This window comes from Onychostoma macrolepis, chromosome 06 (genome assembly GCF_012432095.1).
Source record: "Onychostoma macrolepis isolate SWU-2019 chromosome 06, ASM1243209v1, whole genome shotgun sequence".
NCBI lineage: Eukaryota > Metazoa > Chordata > Actinopteri > Cypriniformes > Cyprinidae > Onychostoma > Onychostoma macrolepis.
Window position 1 is genome coordinate 19,007,062 of NC_081160.1, and position 21,968 is coordinate 19,029,029.

Sequence of the window (21,968 nt, forward strand, 5' to 3'; positions counted from 1 at the left end):
TGTGTGAGCCGGAGCATCACAATAGAAGTGAAAAGCAGGAGGCGCGCCATCCAAACACCGTCATGGACTCTGCAGAGCAGCTGGATTTGGATTTAACCCCTGTAATGTTGAGACGGACTTCCATGCTGTTTGGGGTCCCAGGGGCCCCTGTTTTGTTCGTTTGAAGTATTTTCAAAATTTAAAACCTCCTATTTTGCCTTCAAATTTAAAGAAAAGTAATGGCATTTGTGTTTGGGTCAATCTGATATCACGAACATCCTGTAGAAAAAAAATAATGAACAATAAACTAAAAAAATAAAACAAAACAATAGCTAAAAATTCAAATAAATGACTGAAAAATGTCTGTTGCTACATTGTGTATCTGATGAAGGGGCAATATTTGGACCATATAACTAATTTTCAGAAGCATTTCGTGCCTTTTTTCTCAAAAACACAGCACATCTGTTGAAATGGATTCTTAATCTAAATTATTAAGGTTTACACATAAAATCAAATCATCATAAAATACAAAAGTTGCTGTAAATAATACGCACACATTGTAAATAATGTCTGCAGCTGGCATTAGCAGAATTGAATATTACAAAATTATATCTAAATATCTAAATGAATGAATAAATATATATATTTGGGCATTCATTGAATCCTGTTTATCTTCTGATACAGGTGTATATCAATCTGAGCACATCTTATTGATTTTAACATTTTTAAGACACTCAAACAGATGTAGAAAACTTTTATACTCAAGTCAAGAAATATCATGATATTTCAATGTAAAGTATGTATGCAAGCAATCAAAAGGGATCTGAAGTTTTCCAGACCCAAAACAGCATGAGGGTTAATCAAGAACACATTCAAGCTGTGGCCTAAATCTCTTGAACATATATGAATCTGCGTGTTATTGCAAAACTTGCAAAAATGCAGTGCCTCAGCTATAGCAGGACAGAAGCATAACAGAATATGTGGTTTGTGGGGGCATTACTGAGATATGCATATGCCAACCTCAGAAAAGCACTGGCCTCTCAAATAAGTAAAATGGGAAATATGTCAGCTGAACAGTGTGGTAAGAGAGCCTATATTGAGAATGGTGAGGTGAACGCCAAGTGTAAGGGAATGAATTGTTTTGTGCTTTGAGTGATTGTATATGTGTAATGGACTTGTGAAACACTATATTTTTATGTAATTTAAAGCTAAGATGCATAATAATGTGGTCTGACCTGTGGCTGAGGTTGAGAACACATTCATTTTGGGCAACTGAAGATGCGTTGGTTCTGCTGGATGAAAGCAGCCAGCAAAATAATGATAGGAATTATGTCTAAAACTTAACTTTTCTCTAGAATGAATCTTTGAGACATTGTCTAATATGACTTAGTTTCATTAAAATCTTTTTTAAATGTTTTTGTCTAATTAATTCTAATGAGAGAGAGTGAGGATTAATTAGAATAGGTGTTAATAAATATTTTAACAGTGGCTTTATATAAGCATGGTGTGATTTGGAAAACCTGGCAAACTGAGCTGGAATTAAAGGGATGGATAATATCAGCCTCAGTCCGCTGTGCGGGGTGATATCCAGTTCTTTCATATATACTAATAAAATATATAGATATTTACACTTTAAGAATAATTTCACAATAAAGTGTCATTCTGACTCTATTTTCACTTGCGCTTAATAAACCCACCGCTGTAAAATTGGTTTCATGTGTTCAATTTCGTTTGGCCTCTTTGGTATCTTTGTATTTACTGATTTATTACGCCCCAGTTTTAGATTAATTGCCCTGAATTAAGAACCTTTTAATTGCAATCTAAAAAGGCCTTCAGCTGAGTCAAATTAAAAGCTGTCCTCTTTAATCTTGACAAGTATGTGTCTAAATATAAGATGTTCCCCGGTTACCAATACAGAGTAACAGACCTTCATTGAGTTTCAGTAAATTGACTGAAGTGCTTCAAAGAGATAATGAATGAGATCAGCTGAGATGGTTCCCGTTTTAATGTGGTTGTGACAATATTGGCTGCTTAGCCAGATGTGGAGTCATATTACATATAACATTTGCCACTTCACTTTTATTAACAAAAGTGTCAACAGTCATATTAGTCCAGTCAGTTATATATTTGTGTTATATCTTTAATACCTCTTCTGGACAATAGTGACCTTTCTGAAAATGCAAGGGTCTTATTTGTATATTAAGGAACGTAAAAAAAAAAAAAAAGAAAGAAAATTAATATTAAATTTAAACTTATGTGTGTATGTGTGTGTGTGTGTGTGTGTGTGTGTGTGTATATATATATATATATATATATATATATATATATATATATAGTTTATATAATATGTCATTTATATTCAATTTCCTTTTTTCATTATATTCATCTATATATTAATATCTTATGTTTGAATGTTTAAATGTATGTGGATTCCTCTTTGGGACCTTAAACATAAACAATAAAGAAAGAAATACAAAATAAAAAACAGTAAAGTCAATCTCAACAAACATGTGGGTTAAAAACCGGGTATATGCTGCTGATGAATGAAATCCGCTGGGATGCTGCATCAGTGCCTTCTCCAGACAGGAGCTGGGTGGAGGATGAAGGGAGGAAGGGGGAAGAGGAGGAGTGAGTGCGGGTGGGGGCAGCACACACTGCTTGATCCACAGCCAGAGGAGATGAAAGGAGCATCACCACAGCCCGCAGTTTCTCCTCCTGCTGCTGCCGATGCCTGCAGAGCACAGAAACTGGAATAGACGAGCTACACGCTTTGCATTTCGACTGTTTCATATGAAAATTTCATGACCGTTGAAACATGGCTGATAGTTCGCAATAATGTATCAGCACTGCATACATTGGAAATAAGTGGTATATTTACATATCTTGCATATGTTGTGCTCTTCTTTAGTGGTGCTGAGTTAATGTGTTATTGTGCTAGTTTATCATTTTTCTAAGTCCATACACATGTGCACACCAGCCCAAGCTGTAATTTAGTATGTGGCCAGGGTTAGGCCGAGGAACGTGCACAAGTATGGTATTTTTCTAGCCCCATTAAACAGCAGGAGAGATTCCAGTCTCATTAGCAGTAACAAAAAGCTGCGGCATAGTGGTCAGTATTTTTAAGCTGAAAATACAGACTTTGGAACTTCACAGAATATTAATATGTCTGCAAAAACTTTTAACAATTTTAGTGTGCTTTATTGCCATGGCAGATTTTTTTACACTCAAACTGCCAATAAATGTGCACACAAATATAACATTAAAATGATCCAAAACATAAAAACAAAACTGAAACAGATCACATCAAAAAACATTAAAATCATTACATTCAAACCTTCATGTTCCCTTGCCTGCTATGTCATTTACCTGTAGCAAAATACATAATTGCATAAGAATCATAGTGATTAGTAGTTAGTGGCTGAGAATTTGACTCAGTGGATTATTTCATTTACATAATTCTAATTAGTCTGCAGTTCCACAAAGCCACCTGCTCTGAAGTGATAAAGGGAGAGCAAGAACGTGCATGCATATAGAATACAGTATGAAAGATTTGATAGAGTGGCACTAACAAAGACAACTGTGCTCTAAATTAGTGGTTCTCCACAGATTTCAAAAGCTTGAGGAACACTGTTTCTTAATTTAAACTACAGTCTCTTGTTTTGGTTCCACTGGGCAACAGAAGACAAAGAGAAAGAACGTGTTGGGTTGTTTTTAGTTCTGCTCTGCTCTTAGAACAGTGGACGGCACCATTAAAAGAACGAAGGCTGACCCCCGACTTTTAAACTCTGACCCCACAAGGGGCCACATTCCTTTACATGACCTTTTCTTGAAACAGGTCCTCTTCACATGGGGTTCAGTGGCCCACTGGTGTTCACTCTACTCTCTCTGAGAATATCTGAAGACTTGAAAGGAACCTGCAAGAAACAAGATGTTTCCATTTACAACAGTATTTAATATGGAAAGTGCATTTTCCCAGTATGTGATGATAAATAAATGTTCAGCCTTTTAATAACAATAAGCACAATGTGACAAACTTACAGCAAAAAGCAGTTTGTCTATGGCAAATTCACACCTAATCGGAAGACATTTAATATTTAATGTACAGTTATGAAAAGTAGAATTAGAGATTTAACTGTGGGTGGGGCAACACTACACAATGGAACCAATACAATGTCCTACTTCCCTGTTATGCAATAGGTGAAAATAAAGCAGCAGGCCAAATTTACCTGGATGTCCTACTACTTCTGTCAAAATTTCCAAAGTTCAAATCAAGTAAGAACTTAACTATCCTATGAGGACACATTAGAGGAGTTGTCAATGGCAGTGAAGCAACGCAATTGTCGGCATAGGTCACATGACAGTAATGCGTTTCCATTACCCTTCAAATTGAGCAAACTGAAATTGCGAATTGAAAATACACCCAATGGAAAGACGTCAATTTCGTAAAAACTCCCATATATTGCAAAAAAGTTTTTTAAATTTTTTTTCCAGGCAATTCGAATAAGGAATAGCCTATATCACAAAACTGCAACAGAAACTTGGAATTTTTTTTTTCTTTCTCGCATTTACAGGTCACCTGGCATACGTAAAAGTCACATGATCATTTTTTAAATGTAATAAAATCTCCAAGAAACACCTTGTACGTGGCCGGTCTCAAGTATAAAATCTTCACTGAAGATACACGCATATATAAAAATAATGGCTGCAATATACGTAAACCTAACAACATCCGTCGCCATGACTTATCACGAGAGGAGAAAATTACATTTTAGTTGCATAACATCGGTTAATGAAAACGCCGTCAATTCACAATAGGTTTTTTATCAACATTTATAAAATATTGCAAAATTTTTGCACAAATCTGTAATGGAAACCCGGCTAATGTGATTCATACTACACACGTTCATACATGGAACACACTGTTTTTAGTGGTGACACAGTTCTTATACAAATGTGGTACATACAGAGACTATTTGATTTCGGACACAGCATTAGTCTTGGAGGAACCATGGACCTCACCTCAAAGAAGGAAGTCTGGGAGTAGCCACTATCAGTTTTTAATTTGAGCCAGCCGCAAAACTAGGCCTAAATAATGAGCAGATGGATGTGATTCAAGCAGGCATCATTAAAACGGTCTCATAGCCTGAACTCTCGCTGGGCCGAACAGCCGAATAAAAAAGGACCAAGCCTTTCCAGAGAGTTTTGCACCCAAAAATAAATGGTACCATGGCTCTCTATTATGTTTTATACTCTTTTTAATGTAGGTTTTAAGGGGTAATTTGGAGGGAGTTTAAACCTACCAGTGTTGCCATGACAACCTTATTCCTGCCTTTTTACAAATGAGTGAAACTGAATCTGGTTCTGCACTTTTCTCCCCCCCCCAAACTATTTCAACATCAGAGCAGTATAGTGAGCTTTGAGGACTAAGCCGATTCCCAGATGATGCTATTTTCTATTTCTGGCTGTGCTGAGGACTGAGACATTAGCAAGCAAAAGCGAACAACATATTCAAAGTCATTTCCATTAGCCATTGGGTTTAAGCAGAACTTTAGCAAGATACTACGAAAGATGATAGTAAATCCAAAATGATGAAGATGATGGTCTGGTTATGAATTTCAGCTGTAAGTATGCTGTAGTGAGGATATAGCAATGAAATCAGGCTCTACAGAGTGTAATAAAAACCTCATTCATTTTCTCCACAGAGAAATATATTTGAGATAACATATAAACCTTTCAAGACAGGTCTTCAATGAGCTCTGAGATTGTTAAGCGATGATCTATGCTTCCATAAAAGCCACAAGTCAGAGTGATTTCAAAGTAGTTTTAAACAAATTGTCTTTAATACCCATAACACTACTCATAATCCTGATGCGAGCAGCTCCACCAATCAAAGGAGTCCATGTTACCATGGAAACGAGAACTGCACCAAAAGAGTTCTTGGATGATTTATAAAGTAAAGTTACCTGAACCTTAAAGGGGCAGTTTACCTAAAAATTAATTTCTTACATTCTTGTTGTTCTAAACCCAAATGATTTTCCTTCTTTTGTAGGTCACAATGTCTCTCAAATCCTATTCTTTGAACTGAATATGTGCATAACATCTTTATCAGTTACAAGACATATGAGAATTAATGACATTTGGCATCACTGACAAAAAACCTTGTGCCTTATAGGCAAACCTAAATGAGATTCCAGAGTTATGATGGAGAAGATTATCAGCATCTATTTAAATTTAAATTTAGTATTTACCTCACATACATCTAGCATATGATTTTAGAAGACTTTAAATATAGTTTATGAGTCTTATGGATAAAGTTTATTGTTTTTTTTGTTTTTTTGGTTATTTTCTGAAGCTTCTTAGTTATCTTCATTATATGGAAATATCAGATCAACATTCTGCTTCCTTTTGTGGTTTTACAGATTAAAGTCAGTCATATAGGTTTCTATAAATATGAGGGAAAGTAAATGACTGAATTTAATGCAGTTCTTATACACACGTGGTCAGAATTGTTGGTACCCTTGGTAAATATGATCAAAGACGGCTATGCATTGTTAATCCTTTTGAAAAAATTCACAAAAATCTAACCTTTCATTGGAGAATAAGAATTTAAAATGGGGGGAAATATCATTATGAAATAAATGTTTTTCTCTAATACACATTGGCCACAATTAACGGCACCCTTTTATTCAATACTTTTTGAAACCTCCATTTGCCAGTTTAACAGCTCTAAATGTTCTCCTATAATGCCTGACGAGGTTAGAGAACACCTGACAAGAGATCAGAGACCATTCCTTCATCCAGAATCACTCCAGACCCTTTAGATTCCCAGCTCCATGTTGGTGCTTCTTCTCTTCAGTTCATCCCACTTATTTTCTATAGGGTTCAGGTCAGAGGACTGGAATGGCCATAGCAGAAGCTTGGTTTTGTGCTCAGTGACCCATTTTTGTGTTGTTTTTGAGGTTTGTGTTTGGATTATTGTACGGTTGGAAGATCCAAACATGGCCCATTATAAGATTTCTAACAGAGTCAGTCACTTATTGATTTTTTATCTGTTGGTATTTGATAGAATCCATGATGCCATGTGTCTAAACAAGATGTCTAGGACCTCCAGCAGAAATATAGGCCCACAACATCAAAAATACAGCAGTATATTTCATTATACACATGGGGTACATTTTTATCCCTGTGTTCACCAAATCCATCTTGAGTGTTTGCTGCTAAAAAGCTAAATTTTTAGTTTCATCTGACCATAGAAGCCAGTCCCATTTGAAGTTCCAGTCGTGTCTGATAACTGAATATGCTGGAGTTTGTTTCTGGATGAGCTAGGAGAATTTTTCTTGAAACCCTCCCAAACAACATGTGGTGATGTAGGTGCTGTTTGACATTTTTCTTTAAGGTTTTCTGACCCTGAGACTCAACTATTTTCTGCAGTTCTCCAGCTGTGGTCCTTGGAGAGTCTTTAGTCACTCAAACTCTCCTTCTCACCGTGCATTAGGACTATATAGACACACGTCATCTTCCAGGCAGTTTCGTAACATTTTATGTTGATTGGAAATTCTTAGTTATTGCCCTGATGGTGGAAATGGGAATTTTCACTGCTCTAGCTCTTTTCTTAAAGCCACTTCACTAATTTGTGAGGCTCAATTATCTTTTGCTGCACATCAGAAATATATTCTTTGGTTTTTCTCATTGTGATGGATGATTGAGGGAATCTGGGCTTTGTTTTCCCTCCTATTTATATTTCAGTGAAACAGGAAGCCATGGCTGGATAATTTCATGCTCATAATCCCCCTGGAGAGCTCAAAATTGTAAATATGAATGGGAATATACTTCAGAGATATTTTACTTATAAGAATTTCTAGGGGTACCAATAATTGTGTTCAGCGTGTATTTGAGAAAAACATTTAGTTCATAATGAGATTTTCTCCCATTTTCAATTGTTTTAGTTCAATGAAAGGTTAGACTTTTGTGATTTTTTTTTTAAATAAAAGATCAAAAGGATTAATAATGCAGGTTTATTTTCAGAGCCTTCTTTGATCATATTTGCCAAGGGTACCAACAATTCTGACCACGAGTGTATTTAAGGTTTCTGTGCAGCATATTTATGAGAGCTCAAAAGTTCATTTTTTAATAGTGGTGCTCTGTTATTAAAGTTAGTGCTCTTAGCAATGTGTGTTCAAGATGTGAAGATCTCCAATTACACAGAGTTGCACTGGCTACAAATAATATTTCTATCTTAAAACATCACAAATTATGAAGCACAAAATCTGCAGTCACATCCATTATACTGCAACTAAGAAACACAGAACACGCTTAAAAAATTCTAATCATATTCATGTATTAGAAAACAGGCCCTTCTCTACAGGTGTCCTGTAAATCTTTAAGGTGGAACATTTCCTCAGTGACAATAATTTAAAGTTAACGTAAAAACCAGCCCCATGTAGGATTATTTCCTGGAGGCTTTGGCTTTTTGCACTGGGCAGACTGCCATGAGTAAGTCTAGAGTGACTGAGGATACAATGTCTGTTGGACATTAAGCGTTTTGTGTCAGAGTTTGGGAGGTTTCTATAGGCACATGATGTTTGAATTTAAGTTGATCTCATAATTGGGTCTGTGTATTGTGAACCGAATCTATGAATGGCTTGTACACAAAATCTTAATAAAGAACCAGCCGTCTGATAAAAACGAATCAAACAACAGACCCAAATACAGACCTTTCCAATAATTCAGTGTTGTACAGGTGGGAACCAAGTCTGTAACTCAAGAGGATGTTGTTATGTAATAGTATATGGATTATTCTGTAAAAGAAAGGAGAGTACGCAGAAACACGCTGATCCAGGTCATGAAAACTGGCCCCAGATCTGGCCCCTCCTTTTAGCCTGGGGGAAGAGGCCTTAGAATTGGAAAGAATTTTGGGCTGAGTGGAAACATACGTGCAAATATAGGAGAAACAGAAAGAGAGGGGGGAGACGGGGGGAGAGAAGAAGAGAGAGGGAAATTGGCAGCAACAGTAAGAAAGAACACAGAACATAATAGAAAGCAAAAAAAAAAAAAAAAAAACAATAAAAATGAAGAGGAAGGGGATTGAGTGAACGCATTCCGAATTACTCATGAACCCCAAAAGCACATGGAAGACATTAAAGAGCATTATGTTGTTTTTCTCCTCTAGAAGACTGAGAGGATGAATGGACTGATGATGGATACATAGGCAACGCAGAGTTAATTTTTCTCCTTAAACAGTCTTCATCACAGGTATCACTAGCCAAATAAACTGGTCGGTAATGAGACGAGAAAAAAATTCCCTCATTAGCTACAACCGTTTTTCAGCCTGATACTCCCAGATGAAACAGCTCTTCTCATTATACCTTCTTTCTCCATTGTGCTGCCAAATTGCAGTAATTCAAGCTGTATTGTGTTCACTAAAGCTTTGGAAAGCACAAATGTCGAAGGAAAACCTCTCCTGTAATACCTGTTTCGGTTGTCTGCAATGGAAAACCAACCATTGACTACGTTATCTGTGCAAGCTAGTTAATATGTGGTTCCAAGGTCAGTCATGTTGCCTTTCGACAATTTTTTTAAAATTCTTGTAAAATACTGCATTTCACCAAAGATTTGGATATGTCGAAAACATGGCAAATACAACTGTTAGCCTTAAATCATCCTCACATTCTTGGCCAAAACTCAAGAACTGGCTCTCTTTAGATTTCTTGCATCTCATAATTTGTGCCTTTAATAAACTGTAATTGTGTATCCTGTAACTGTTGTAAAAGTTGTCACCTCCAATACTAAATTCTTGTTTATTAAATCATGATTATTAATTCATGACATTCAAAATGCTATCAATAAAATTCCATTATTTAAATACATTAAAACCTCCAACAGCACTTTTCTAACATTAGATAAAGCATGTTTACATACATTGGAGTTGATAGCTGTCATTTAGCTAAACGAGTCACAGAAATAATGGTTAGCCACATACCCTGAGGTCTTAATAAAGAAGATTGGCCACTTGAGGAAGTCAGAAGACCTTCTGTTCATCTGTACTGCTTAAGATCAGAGCACCATGCTCCGGACAGTGCACTTCTTTGTCCAGGGGTCAACTGGCTGTCGTCCGCTCTGAAACAACAGTTCACACGTACCCTGACAATTGAGGATTTGTCTGCGGCAAAGAGGGAGAGTGAAAGTGAGAAAGAAAGAGATGATGGGAATAGATAAGAGTGAGGGCCCGGGAGAAAAAACACAGTAACTTTATACCAGCATTTCATTCTCTCTCTCTCTCTCGCACCACTCTGCCTTTTATCCTGGAACTAGAGCACATCAGCTCTCAGATGCTTTTTGATTATGCCTACCTGAATGTACTTTGTGGCCTTTGCACCGGGCTTCACAACACTGAAGAAATATTGTATTTTCTGGCCGACACTGTGCAATTTTGGTCATGGTTTTGCCATTGGAGACCATTTTGACAATTTCATCGTAGGCCAAAATTGGCAATCTTTGTTTAGTGCGACATGCTCATCGGCCGCCAATTAATCACAAAACACATTATTATCAAACACATTTGATCTCCTCCGACTGGATGGAAGCTAAAAAAAAAAAAAAAAAAGTCTGTGCCCATCATACACTATGCAATTTTCTGTGAATTGCCAACTCCTACTGCATAAAATCTACAGACTGGCTCTGACTTTTGACAATTAGCATAGACTATAGCATCGGATTGGTGCAAAAATCTGTGCAAAAGTCTTGTAGTAGCCTTGCCTTAAGATGAATAGCCTACAGTATGACATTAAAGTCCTAATTTTCATTTTGATATATAATTTAATATGGAATATGTCTACCCTGACTAAGATCACTATGGTGGATGCTATAATTTGATTAATCCATGTCCTCCCACTCTTTAGTTTTCTGTTGTTGCTCTTTCATATTTGTGAAGAGATACCTTCTCAGCCAAACTGACAAATGGAAGCAAATTAATATAGAATGTTTTCATTACTATGACTCACCCTTTCATCAGAACTCATATCATATCTCATATCTCACTTGAAAGCACAGCCAAACACTCAAAATATTCACATTCACTATTTGCACACATCCCTATGCAAACTCAAAAGAACTATACAAATGGCTGATGGGCCTTTCAGGTAGGTTAAAGATGTTTCTTCAAAGTAGCCCCTTGAGGAACAGCTCTTAATTGAGGAGAGCAACTGATCGTCTTCAGGTTACCTGTCACATGTTGACTCTCCATGGCTTAACTACAGTGACTTGGAAGGAATAGAGAGCTGATGTAATGCTTGATCCAAATAAGGTCAGCTCTTGAGGGAGATCTTGTTGTACCAACCAAAAGACTGGCACTATCCTCAGAGAAAGATCTTCATTTACAGATTTCAAATCTGGCACTTGTTCCTAATGGTTAAAAAGGGCATGGACATCATATAGCTTTACAAAGCAATATATCTTTTTTATTTAAATAAACCAAAATTACCACTGTAGAAAGGTGGGTGTCTGTTATAAGCTGGCACAAATTCATTTGCATTTTGTTTTGTGATTTCTCTAGAACACTAATAACAATTATTTTTGTCTGATTTTAAAGCAAGACACAATTACTTAAAAGATGCACCAAATAAGATATTAAGACTTGTCATAGAATTCATAATACCAGTCTAGGCATACAGGGAGAAAATATTAGCATAGCATATTAGCACATTAGCATGTATGTTTTCAAAACACATTTAATCTGTAGCATTGGTTAACGCTATGCTAATGTTTTCTCTTAATCTCATAATCATGCTTACTCATAACAGAAAGATTTGTTGTTTCTCACTGTCTCTTGTAAAAACAAGAGAAGCTTAACTGAGGGGAGACTGAAAGGATTATTTTGAATGCTCACAGGATTGACAAGTTGTGGTTTGGGGCCTCATCAAAATTTTAAGCCTTCATCTATTTTTCATTGGGGTGGGGTTGACAAAGTTCTTGGACTTTACCTAGTGAAGCTTGGCATTTTAGCTGTATGCTGTATAGCCAGTGATAACCTGAGGATGTGATAACAAACAAATAAGCAAATGTGTTTGCATGAAATTCAAAAAGATGAAATTGCATTGTAAATGAATGTAAAAGTTAGTCATACAAAAGGAAGAAAAAGGAGGATTTGTTCAAATAACTCATACCGTTTGGAATACAACAGTGTTTGAGACAACTATTCACTACATAATTTCCATGCTCCATATTTTTGCCATTCTTTTTCTCAACCACACCTTGGGAAGCCCATCCTGAGGTTCACTGGCTCTTGTCGTGCCCAGATCCACCCCTGGCCCATTATCAACCGCACACCTGGATCCCATCTGCCGTTATGGGGTTTCATCCAAAGCCAGGCCAGTCATAACCATTGTCTGTCATCTACCCAGCCCTACTATTTGCAAATTATATCACAAGTCATTGTAATCATGTATAATAATAATTATTGATTTATATTATTATATATCATTGAATGTGTTTAATTATGTTAAATTGAAAGAAGATGAGCATGCCTAGTCTTGTTTTTTCCCTCTGTTTCTTCCTCATCTTCATAATCATAAGTCTTTGGGATGATATGTAGCCTATTGTTAAAAGCCTATTATATTGTTATATTTTTCTCTCATAAATGGCACTTTGACACACATTGCCCTGGTGTGGATTTACATGGCATTCCAGAGCCAGAGACGGGATGGCCTTCCTGGGACTGTTCCAGATAAGAAACCGGAGAGCAGAACTGATCAAAAACATTCCCAACATCAAACCCCTCTCCTCTGAATGCTGAATGTTCTGTGTTCAAGGTCAGGAGTTTTTTGAGTCTTTATGGGTGTAATCATAAAGTCATGTGCACATCATTTCTTTTGGCAAACATGCTGGACTTGTTAGTCTTTTGAGAAGATTTGTTTATCCAGTGCCAAGGAAAATAGTTTGACGTACCTTTGAAATGCGTGCAGTATTATAATGTAAACCATTCACATGCAGACACTCACGTTTACCTAAATGGGCACATTGCATAGACTTCTTGCATTTTTGTCTCCATTGGTTTTATATACAGCTAGTTAAATATTATATTTTAACCTAATTTTATCTTTGTTTACCATTTTTACTAATGGAGACATCCCGAAAGGAGGTTTGGGGAGATTTTGTCAGGTATCTCTGAATACAAAACTCTCCATAGGCGTAATGATTTTTCTACTGTACAAATGGTATTTTCTATCTCCCTAAACCAATCCTACACCTAAACCTACCCCTTACAGGAAACTTTCTGCATTTCTACATTCTCAAAAAACTCATTCTGTATGATTTATAAGCTTGTTTACCCATTGGGACCTCAATTTAGGTCCCCACGGTGACACAAGTCCCCATGAGTCTGTGTGTATTCAAGTTTAAGTATTCACCGGGATAGAAAAACAGGTGCGCGCACACACAAACACACATGCAGAACACTAGACTTAAATAAAAAAAACATCTTTTGGCTGATTTATAAACCTTTTTAAATGGTGAGGACCAGTAAAATGTCCTCACTAGTGGCTTGCCAAAGTACTTCACAATGTAAGAGAGGACATTTGGTCCTCACAAGTATTGTTAAAACAAGTATATAAAACAAGACAAGTATCCTACAGTTAGCGAGCTCATCCCCAGAATATCCCTTATGAAAATTAAGCATGGTTTTACTACAAATGAAGCCAAAAAAATACATAAAAATTATTCAAACCATGGTAACGAAATTAACCATGGTTTTGCTACACTAACCATATTTTAACCATGGTATTAGTAGTAAACCTGGGGTTTATTTTCGTAATCAATCGCCAAAAAACATGGTTACTACAATTTTACTATAATAAACCATGGTTAATTTTCGTATGGGATCCTAATGTTTGAAATCAACCTAACACTACATTGCCCTCTTCTGGTGACACACGTGAAATGCTCTTGCTGCAACAACCCTGATATCTGTATGTGGCATATACAAAGAGAGCAGTTATTATAGCAGTTAAATATTATAGCCTACATAATCATGAACAGAATATTTGAAAGATATGAACGATGTTCATGAACATGATGAACATGTGATAAAGAACTTGATAAAGAAATGACATTGAACCAAGCTGTTTCTTTAAGTGGCTTTTATAATGTCAACACACTGTATGTTCAGACGTACAATAATAAGACTGCGATATTGATGTAAAATTGCGTGACAAATCATATAAAAATAAACCATTGATCTACACATCAGTTTATCATGCAAAAACGTCTGTTCATGAAATGTCATGACACTTCACGAGATTGTCCAAAAGGCATAGGTCACAAGCAATCATGTCTTCACAAACACTGTACCCTGCATAAAAGATAAATTCTTGATTGTCTTCAACACAGGAAAAGGGTGTCGTTGAATTAAACCGTTGCATAGCAACAAACCAAACTTAGAGTTACCATGACATACAGCTGCTTACTAAAATGATTTGTTTAACCTCTGTTTCTGTGAAATTTTAAGAGATTAAACAAGCTACAAACTCAGAGAGAGAATAAAGTTAACAAACATCAAATGAAAGCTGAAAATCGCAAGCACATACAGTATTAACATGAGACAAATAAAGAACTTCATTCAATCAGAGTCGCAGAGTGACACTGACCTCTAGAGGACTTTTTTAGGCATTACATTACATTCTATAGGTAGTGAGGAGTTTATTGTAGAAAATGTTCTGCGCCAGTTTTAGGACAGATTTCACATATGCTTTGCCAAACAGTGATGTGAAAAATTGACGACTCGTTAAGACGACAAAAAAAAAAAAAAAAAAGTTATCCTGACAGTTTAAAATATTAATGTATGCTCTGGGTCACGTAACGTTAGGCCTACAGAATATAAAAATCACGAGAATGTTTTGTGGTTGCCTGAATTTCGCTTATATTACTAAAAGACAAAAAAATATATATATATAAATAACCCGGGCTATGTCCGAAAGCTGAAAAATGCTGTATACGGAGGTAGGAAGGCAAAAAGGCACATCTGAATCCAATGATTGTGTTTCTTCATCGATATAACGTTATGCGATTCCAGTTGAGCTGAAAGAAAAAAATACATCTGAAAGTTAGCAGTCAGTTTGTGTATAAATGTAGGTTTCTGTCCAATTTTGACAGTTTTTGACTTAAAAGGGATTCACCCAATTTTATTTTATTTTTTCCGTAATTCACGTTTTCTTCTGCCGAACACAAAATGAGTAAATGATGATAAAATGTTCATTTTTGGGTGAACTCTTAATTTCCTAGCAAGAATGAATACCAAGATGTTTAAATATTTGCTTGGTTAAGACCAAAGTTCTCGCCATTTTGTTGCAGCTACACCGTATGCCACTTCAAAAGCCTGGCAGTACCTTAGAAACACAAATATTGCCTGAGAAGTCACTGGTTTACAGCGAACGCAGCCCTGGTGTGTCTCCTGTATTGAAATGATTTGAATAACACCACAGTAACAGAAGAATATCACAGAACACATTCTCTCCCACATGTACAAATGCCTGACTTTATAATAAAATGCAGGCACATATGGTGACCATATTTTTTTTTCATATAAAGGCATCAGTGATTGATATTTGCAAAACTATTCCCTTAATTTGGGAACTTCGGCTATAGGGGTGGATTTCAATTCTGAAGCCTTTCAGGAAGTAGTTAATGAGTGAAAAAGCAGACAAAACTGATGATAAACCTACAGCTGTGTCAAAAACAACCGTGAAAGGGCATGATTTCAAAGTTCTGGTTGAAAAAAGGAAATTTTAAGGCCACGTTTAGTCATACTAAGTCGAAAAAAGTGGCATGAACTTCACAGAGAATATGTGAATATACAAGTTTCTTTTAAAGGGGTGGTTCACCCAAAAATGAAAATTCTGTCGTTAATTACTCACTCTCATGTTGTTCCAAACCTGGAAGACCTTTGTTCATCTTTGGAACACAAATTAAGATATTTTTGATGAAATCCAAGAGCTTTCTGACCCTACATAGAGAGCAATGCAACTGATACGTTCAAGGGCCAGAAATGTAGTAAGGACATTGTTAAAATAGTCCATGTGACATCAGTGGTGGAGTTCCCTTATTATCTATGCAGGTTCAGAAAGCTCTCAGATTTCAACAAAAAATATCTTAATTTTTGTTCTAAAGATGAATGAAGGTCTTACGGGTTTGGAATGACATAAGGGTGAGTAATTAATGACAGAATTTTCATTTTTGGGTGAACTATCCCTTTAAGACACATTTATAAAACAACATTAAAATATAAACTTTCGCATTTTTGTCCAGGCTATTTCATATTTACACGTAAGGAAAAAAAAAATCATTAAAATATCAATAATTCAATAAATCAATATACAGGACAAAACATGTATTCACAAATCGGCAGTAATGATGGATTCACTATATATCAGTCTGTTAGTGTCAGCCAACAGCGCCGCCTGACTCGGGTCTATTTGCATGGCCTTCTGTGCCATATGTCCAAACATTGGCATTGTGCCGCCCGGCACTGCCGTCATGGGCGTCAGAGTGACACAATGAGAAAGCAAAGGTGTATTGGCGTCATGATTGGAGCCTGTGGAGGGGATGCTGGTCACATGACCTGTGCTGGTTGAGCCGCTGGCACTGCTGGGCGACCGGCTCTTTGGTGGAGGGCAGTGCTGCACCACCTGTGGAGGGCCCTGAGTCGCAGCGAAATGGGCAGCAGGGAAGGCAGCATAGCCTGTTGGGATAGGGAATCCGTTTACAGGTATAAAGCGCTGGCTTTGAGGCATCGGTGCTGCCATGAAGCCTGCGATTTGTCCTGGCGGGAGGCTCTGCGGAGCTCCATAGATGTATCCGGCGTAACGTGGGCTGCTGAGGTTGCTGACAGGGCTGGCGCTCAGAGAGGTAGTCTGGGTGGTGGCGTTGCCTCCGGATGGGGTGCTGGAGCTGGCGTGGGAGGACAGACCCTCCCAAGCGCGTAGTCGGGTGTGGATGTCTTTGAATCTCGGCCGTCGAGCAGGACCCTCCTGCCAGCACTCGGTCATCAGCGCGTACATGCGAGGAGGGCAATCCTCTGGGCAGGGCAGCAACTGCCTCTTCCGCACCATCTCCATCACTTCCTGGTTGCTGAAACCATAAAAGGGCTGCAGGCCAAAGCTGAAGATCTCCCACAAAACCACACCAAATGCCCAAATGTCAGAGTCTGTTGTGTACTTCCCGTAAATGATGGCTTCTGGTGGCATCCAGCGAATAGGAACGAGCGTTTTGGGTTGGACTCGGTAATAATCTGAGACGTAGATTTCTCTCGACAAACCAAGATCGGAAATCTTGATGTGAAGTTGCTCACCAACCAGGATGTTTCTTGCCGCAAGGTCTTTGTGGACGTAAAAGTGGCTTGCGAGGTACTCCATCCCAGATGCGACTTGAATGGCCAGGTGAAGGAAGTCTCCATGGTCGAGGCTGGACTTGACGGTACCGTCTTCGTCGCTACTGCAGCCCACATCTGAGTGGGGAGAGCGCATGATGAGGAACTCGTGGAGGTCTCCTTGGGCTAGGAACTCGAAGAGCATGCAGACGGGCTGCTCCTGGGTCACGACACCCAGGAGACAAACCACATTGGGATGATGGAGTTCTGCCAGGACAGATGCTTCCTGCTGGAAATCGCCCCAATGTTGTGCACTTGAGATGTCCTTCAGTGTTTTTATGGCCACTAGCTGAGCTTGCTCCATGCCTGGCAGGTACAGGTGGCCTTTGTAGATCTTACCAAAGCTGCTCTCGCCCAACTCCTCCATGAAGCGCACTGCAGACAGAGGAAGTTCTTTGGCTTTGCTCTACAGAAGAGAAAGAAATAGAGTAAGACTGGGCTGGCAAATTTATTGCAGATATCAGGCAATAATGTGGTAAATGATTTGTGATCAAGTAACATTATTCAAAAATAAGTATATATATAAGTAGGGCTGCAACTAACGATTATTTTAATAATCGATTAATCTGTCGATTATTTTTTCGATTAATCGATGAATCGGATAAAAAAAGAAAAGCATTCATTTCCAACCCTTTATTCAAAAACAGAACTAAAATCTTTAGAAAGTGCACAAACATGTTGCTCCTTGAACATCCCTGAGCTGTTATAATAATAATAAAATAAAATAAAAATGGACTAACACAAAAAACATACACATGTATGCTTTACATCTGCCAAATATATAGACTTTTGGGGGGGGTGCAAAAAATTTAATAATTTAACAACACTGCGTCGTTAGCGTTGGTATTGTATCAGACACTTGCATTTAACATTATATGAAAATCAAGCTCAAATGGAGTTAATAATGTTTTTGACCAGAGAATGACGGAGATGGAGTGTTTTGTTTGTCATTAGAACGGCTGTAACTGTTATCTGAAGCAGCAAGTGCATTATGCTTTCATCAACTTTTACAGGTTATATAACTTTGATTGTAGCTATATGAGCGCTTAGTTTTTTCTTGTTGTTTAATACACTTGGCCAAAATCTCAAATTAAGCGCTTATGCACATAATGCACAGGATATTTAAAACGTATATAGACGGCAAATAACTAATTCTTCTCCACTCTTCAAACATTATCCTTTACTAACATAGTGTTTGAGTAAAGAAAACGCTGTACTATTCAAACACCAATTATTTATTCACCCTTGCATTGCGAAAAAGCAGAGATCTCATCTCCTCCAGGCTGTGCGCGGCGCGTCAAACTGAACGGAGGCGGGGTGAAGTTACGAGGTCTCGCTGAGAGCTCGATGATCCAATGGCGTTACGAAGTTTTACTGACAAGTTATTTTAATGCTTATCATTGGTTTACTACTTTTAAAACTCTCTGATTTAAAATAATAAAAACGAATTATAAGCGACTCAAGTTTGGATAATTTTTCACAGCACCTGACTGGGCTAGGGTATGGCAACTGCCATACTCTGCCATACGCAAACGCCGCCCCTGCTCCCACACCTTGGATGACTTGGGTCGCACGGATTTCTCTGCCTCCGCTCGTTTTTTTTTTTGTTTTTTTTTATTTATGAGGCGCCAAACTCTGCTACCATCCGTGCGCGAGAGAGACCGAGTGTGTTCACTCCGCTCCGCGCTCAACTAAAGTTTTTTTTTTTTAAATAATCAAACGTCTCCGTCGCGCGACACAACGAATCGATTATGAAATTCGTTGCCAACGCTTTTAGTAATAGATTTTTATCGATTTAATCGATTCGTTGTTGCAGCCCTATATATAAGTAATACACACACTTTACGTATAAGTAATATGTATATGAAGTATATAATAATTATAATGGAATTAAATTAATAAATAATGTATTATTTATGTATAAGTAATACATGCATAATACATTTTAAGTGTCATTCATTATTTACGTATTAATTTAATTACAATATTATTATTATTATTATATACGGTATACTTCCGTTAACTGCTGTTTTATTATCATTTAAAAAATCTGTTCATAAATATTCAGTTTTGTTCTTGGTGTCAAAATGGTTTATTTGTATACATATTTTCTGTAAATACAAATAAAAACTGATCAGTTAATAATAAACAAAATCAATCAGTAACCATTAATCTCATGATTGTGTACCATTTTTAGCAGAATATCTTAATGAATGTACAATAAGCTGAAAATTTAAAGTAGTTATGAGATTTGCGAAAGATTACATTATTAAAGGAATCTTAATAATACCATTATTAGTGTTATTAGTAAGTCTAACTTCATATAAAAAATTAGATAACGCCAAAGGTACTTTAAATACATAAATTGAGGTAATGAGCTTGAATAATTAAATATTTAATTGCTAATTAAATTAAATTATTAAACAATTTGAGTAGAAGGTCATGCTTTGATACATTTTTGTTAGTTTAAATCCATGAAGAAAGTGTTCTCAACTGTTATAGCTTTGTTTTTAATCCTTTACTGTGTTTCTGAAAAACAAGACATGCTACAACCTCAACCACTGACCACAGAAATGCATAAAACCGCTGTTTACTCTTAAAATATTCTCACTGTCATGTACATTTATGTACTTCGCAGAAGCTGTCTTACCACTTACGTGACAGTCACTATGTCTCTTTGTGGTTTTATCCACTATATGCATGATATAGATGCAAGTAACATGCATAATGTTGTGTGACTAGTATGGACAAGACTCGTAAAACAGGAAATAAAAAGTTTGCCAAAAGGTCACAGCTACATTTCAGCGGAGAAATGAGCAGCATCAAATAAAAGATAGGAGTCTCTTTCTTTGAAAGAAGCAGCTGTTTTGCGTTAGCGTCAACTCTGCCTGAGCCTAAACATGTCTCATCCCTGTTTTGGATATTACTCGAGTGAATGGTGACCTTTGTATGACCTTAGTCTGAACTTTGGCCTGCAGCTGAGACTAGATGAGAGGTCTCGATGCGTTACAGATACAAACAGCACTTCAGTGTGTCAAAAGGTCTGATTAATACTGGAACTAAATGGAACTACCATCATCTCATCAAAATATTTGTTTGTTAAAAATGTCTCTCTAACCAGCAACCAAGATGAAAAAACAAGGAAAAACAATTTTCAAGCGAAAATCTCATTTGAATCTGCTTTGAATGATGGAATGATAACAATATGATTATATTTAGATTCCTTTCCAGGCCTGGAAGAGATTGCCTCCATATGCTCATCCTGTCATTTTGCCTCCTGTTTGTGCAGTGCCCTTAACCCAGGAATGCACACTAATTCAAACATTATGACAATGCCCAAAGACTCCAATGGACAAAAAGTATAAGAATAAAAATCCAAACAGACACAAGCGATAGCAATGTTTGTTTGCACATATGCTCAATGTTGTTTTAGCACCCGATTCACTAAAGTAGGCCAATCAGAAATTACTTAAATGTTTATCTAAGCTCATTTCACACCTTTGGGTAATAAGAGAATAAGATGCAGGTTTTGTGCCGGAATCCACTGATACACTGTGATGTAGATGCACGTTCACAGTTGGTTATGATCTGTTAGTGGTAACATCTCACCTTTGGTTTGTATGCTGTGAGCATGGACATCTCCACGTTCTGGCCGCGTACTGGTTTGGGCTGACGTGGGGCTGGTGGACGTGAGGCTTTCTGGTTGTTTCGGCACACACAGATGAAGAAGAACAGCAGGGCGATAGCCAGCGGTATAGCAACGCTTGGTACCAGGATGTACAGGATCCCCATACTGCTGCTGCCATGCTTGGGCAAATCTGTGGGCAATCAATATACAAATATATGAACTAAAAAAACCATACGAAAAGTCTGTTTTAACAACATTTGCACTCAAGCTAAGGCAGTGGCAATTAAAATATATCTTTCACAGATTCCCCAAGTTTGGTTATATTCGGAACAGAATACAAGCATACTGCATACTAAAAAATATACTGCACACTGCATACTATTTTTTAAAATGGCATATTATTTAATCATGCACTTGACCGAATTACATGCATGTTTGATCAGTGAGTAGTGCATTTTTAACCAAATTTTGCATATTTTAACTTTTTGCAGTCCAATGAAATAATTGGTAAAAAGAAGATAAAGTAAAATCATAGCTCATATTACTATATTTGAAGAGTTTATTTGCAAAAACCGATAAACGCCACTTTAAAAAAAATATATACAGTGCATATAGTGCGATCTGAACCCTAGACACGTTTTGTCAAAAAAGCTGGTATTGTCCACTTCCAAGGCATCGCGAGTTCACGTTTCACTGCAGAAGCTGACAAGCGCCCTTGTTGTTTTTGAACAGAAGCCGATAAGTCCATTTTAACGAATCAGCGCAACAAACTTGATGAAACTGTGATATCTTCTTCAGGGCGTAAAAGGAAAATAAAAGCTGAAATGTTTTCACAGAACCTTGCAAAAGCAGCGTGTTACAATGGTGAGGAAAAAGCTCTGTGTAATCACATCCATACAGTTTAGGATCACAACAACAACAACGTTTGTCATCTACATTGTCATC

At 37.2% G+C, this 21,968-nt stretch overlaps 1 protein-coding gene and 1 long non-coding RNA gene across 7 annotated transcripts in view; both read right to left on the bottom strand.

Annotated features, from left to right (window-relative positions):
- Positions 1–2,588: 2,588 nt before the first annotated feature.
- LOC131542751 (uncharacterized) lies at positions 2,589–12,302 on the bottom strand. Of its 5 annotated transcripts, XR_009271782.1 has the most exons (6): positions 12,141–12,302; positions 11,864–12,005; positions 11,200–11,379; positions 10,329–10,562; positions 9,959–10,138; positions 2,589–3,893 (listed from the first exon to the last, which is right to left on the bottom strand). It is a non-coding gene; the product is annotated as an uncharacterized LOC131542751 (long non-coding RNA). The 5 variants fall into 5 exon arrangements; XR_009271783.1 differs by lacking the exon at positions 10,329–10,562 and having other exon boundaries at positions 9,959–10,095; XR_009271779.1 differs by lacking the exon at positions 10,329–10,562.
- Positions 12,303–14,102: 1,800 nt separating this feature from the next.
- Positions 14,103–21,968, bottom strand: part of ror1 (receptor tyrosine kinase-like orphan receptor 1) — a 125,581-nt gene continuing 117,715 nt past the window's right edge. For both annotated transcript variants that reach the window (XM_058779960.1, XM_058779959.1), the window contains exons 9-10: positions 21,005–21,213; positions 14,103–17,801 (exon numbers count right to left, since the gene is read on the bottom strand). In XM_058779960.1, coding sequence (XP_058635943.1) covers positions 16,362–17,801; positions 21,005–21,213 — 1,649 coding nt within the window. In that variant the 3' untranslated portion in view covers positions 14,103–16,361. The remainder of the gene's footprint in view (positions 17,802–21,004; positions 21,214–21,968) is intronic.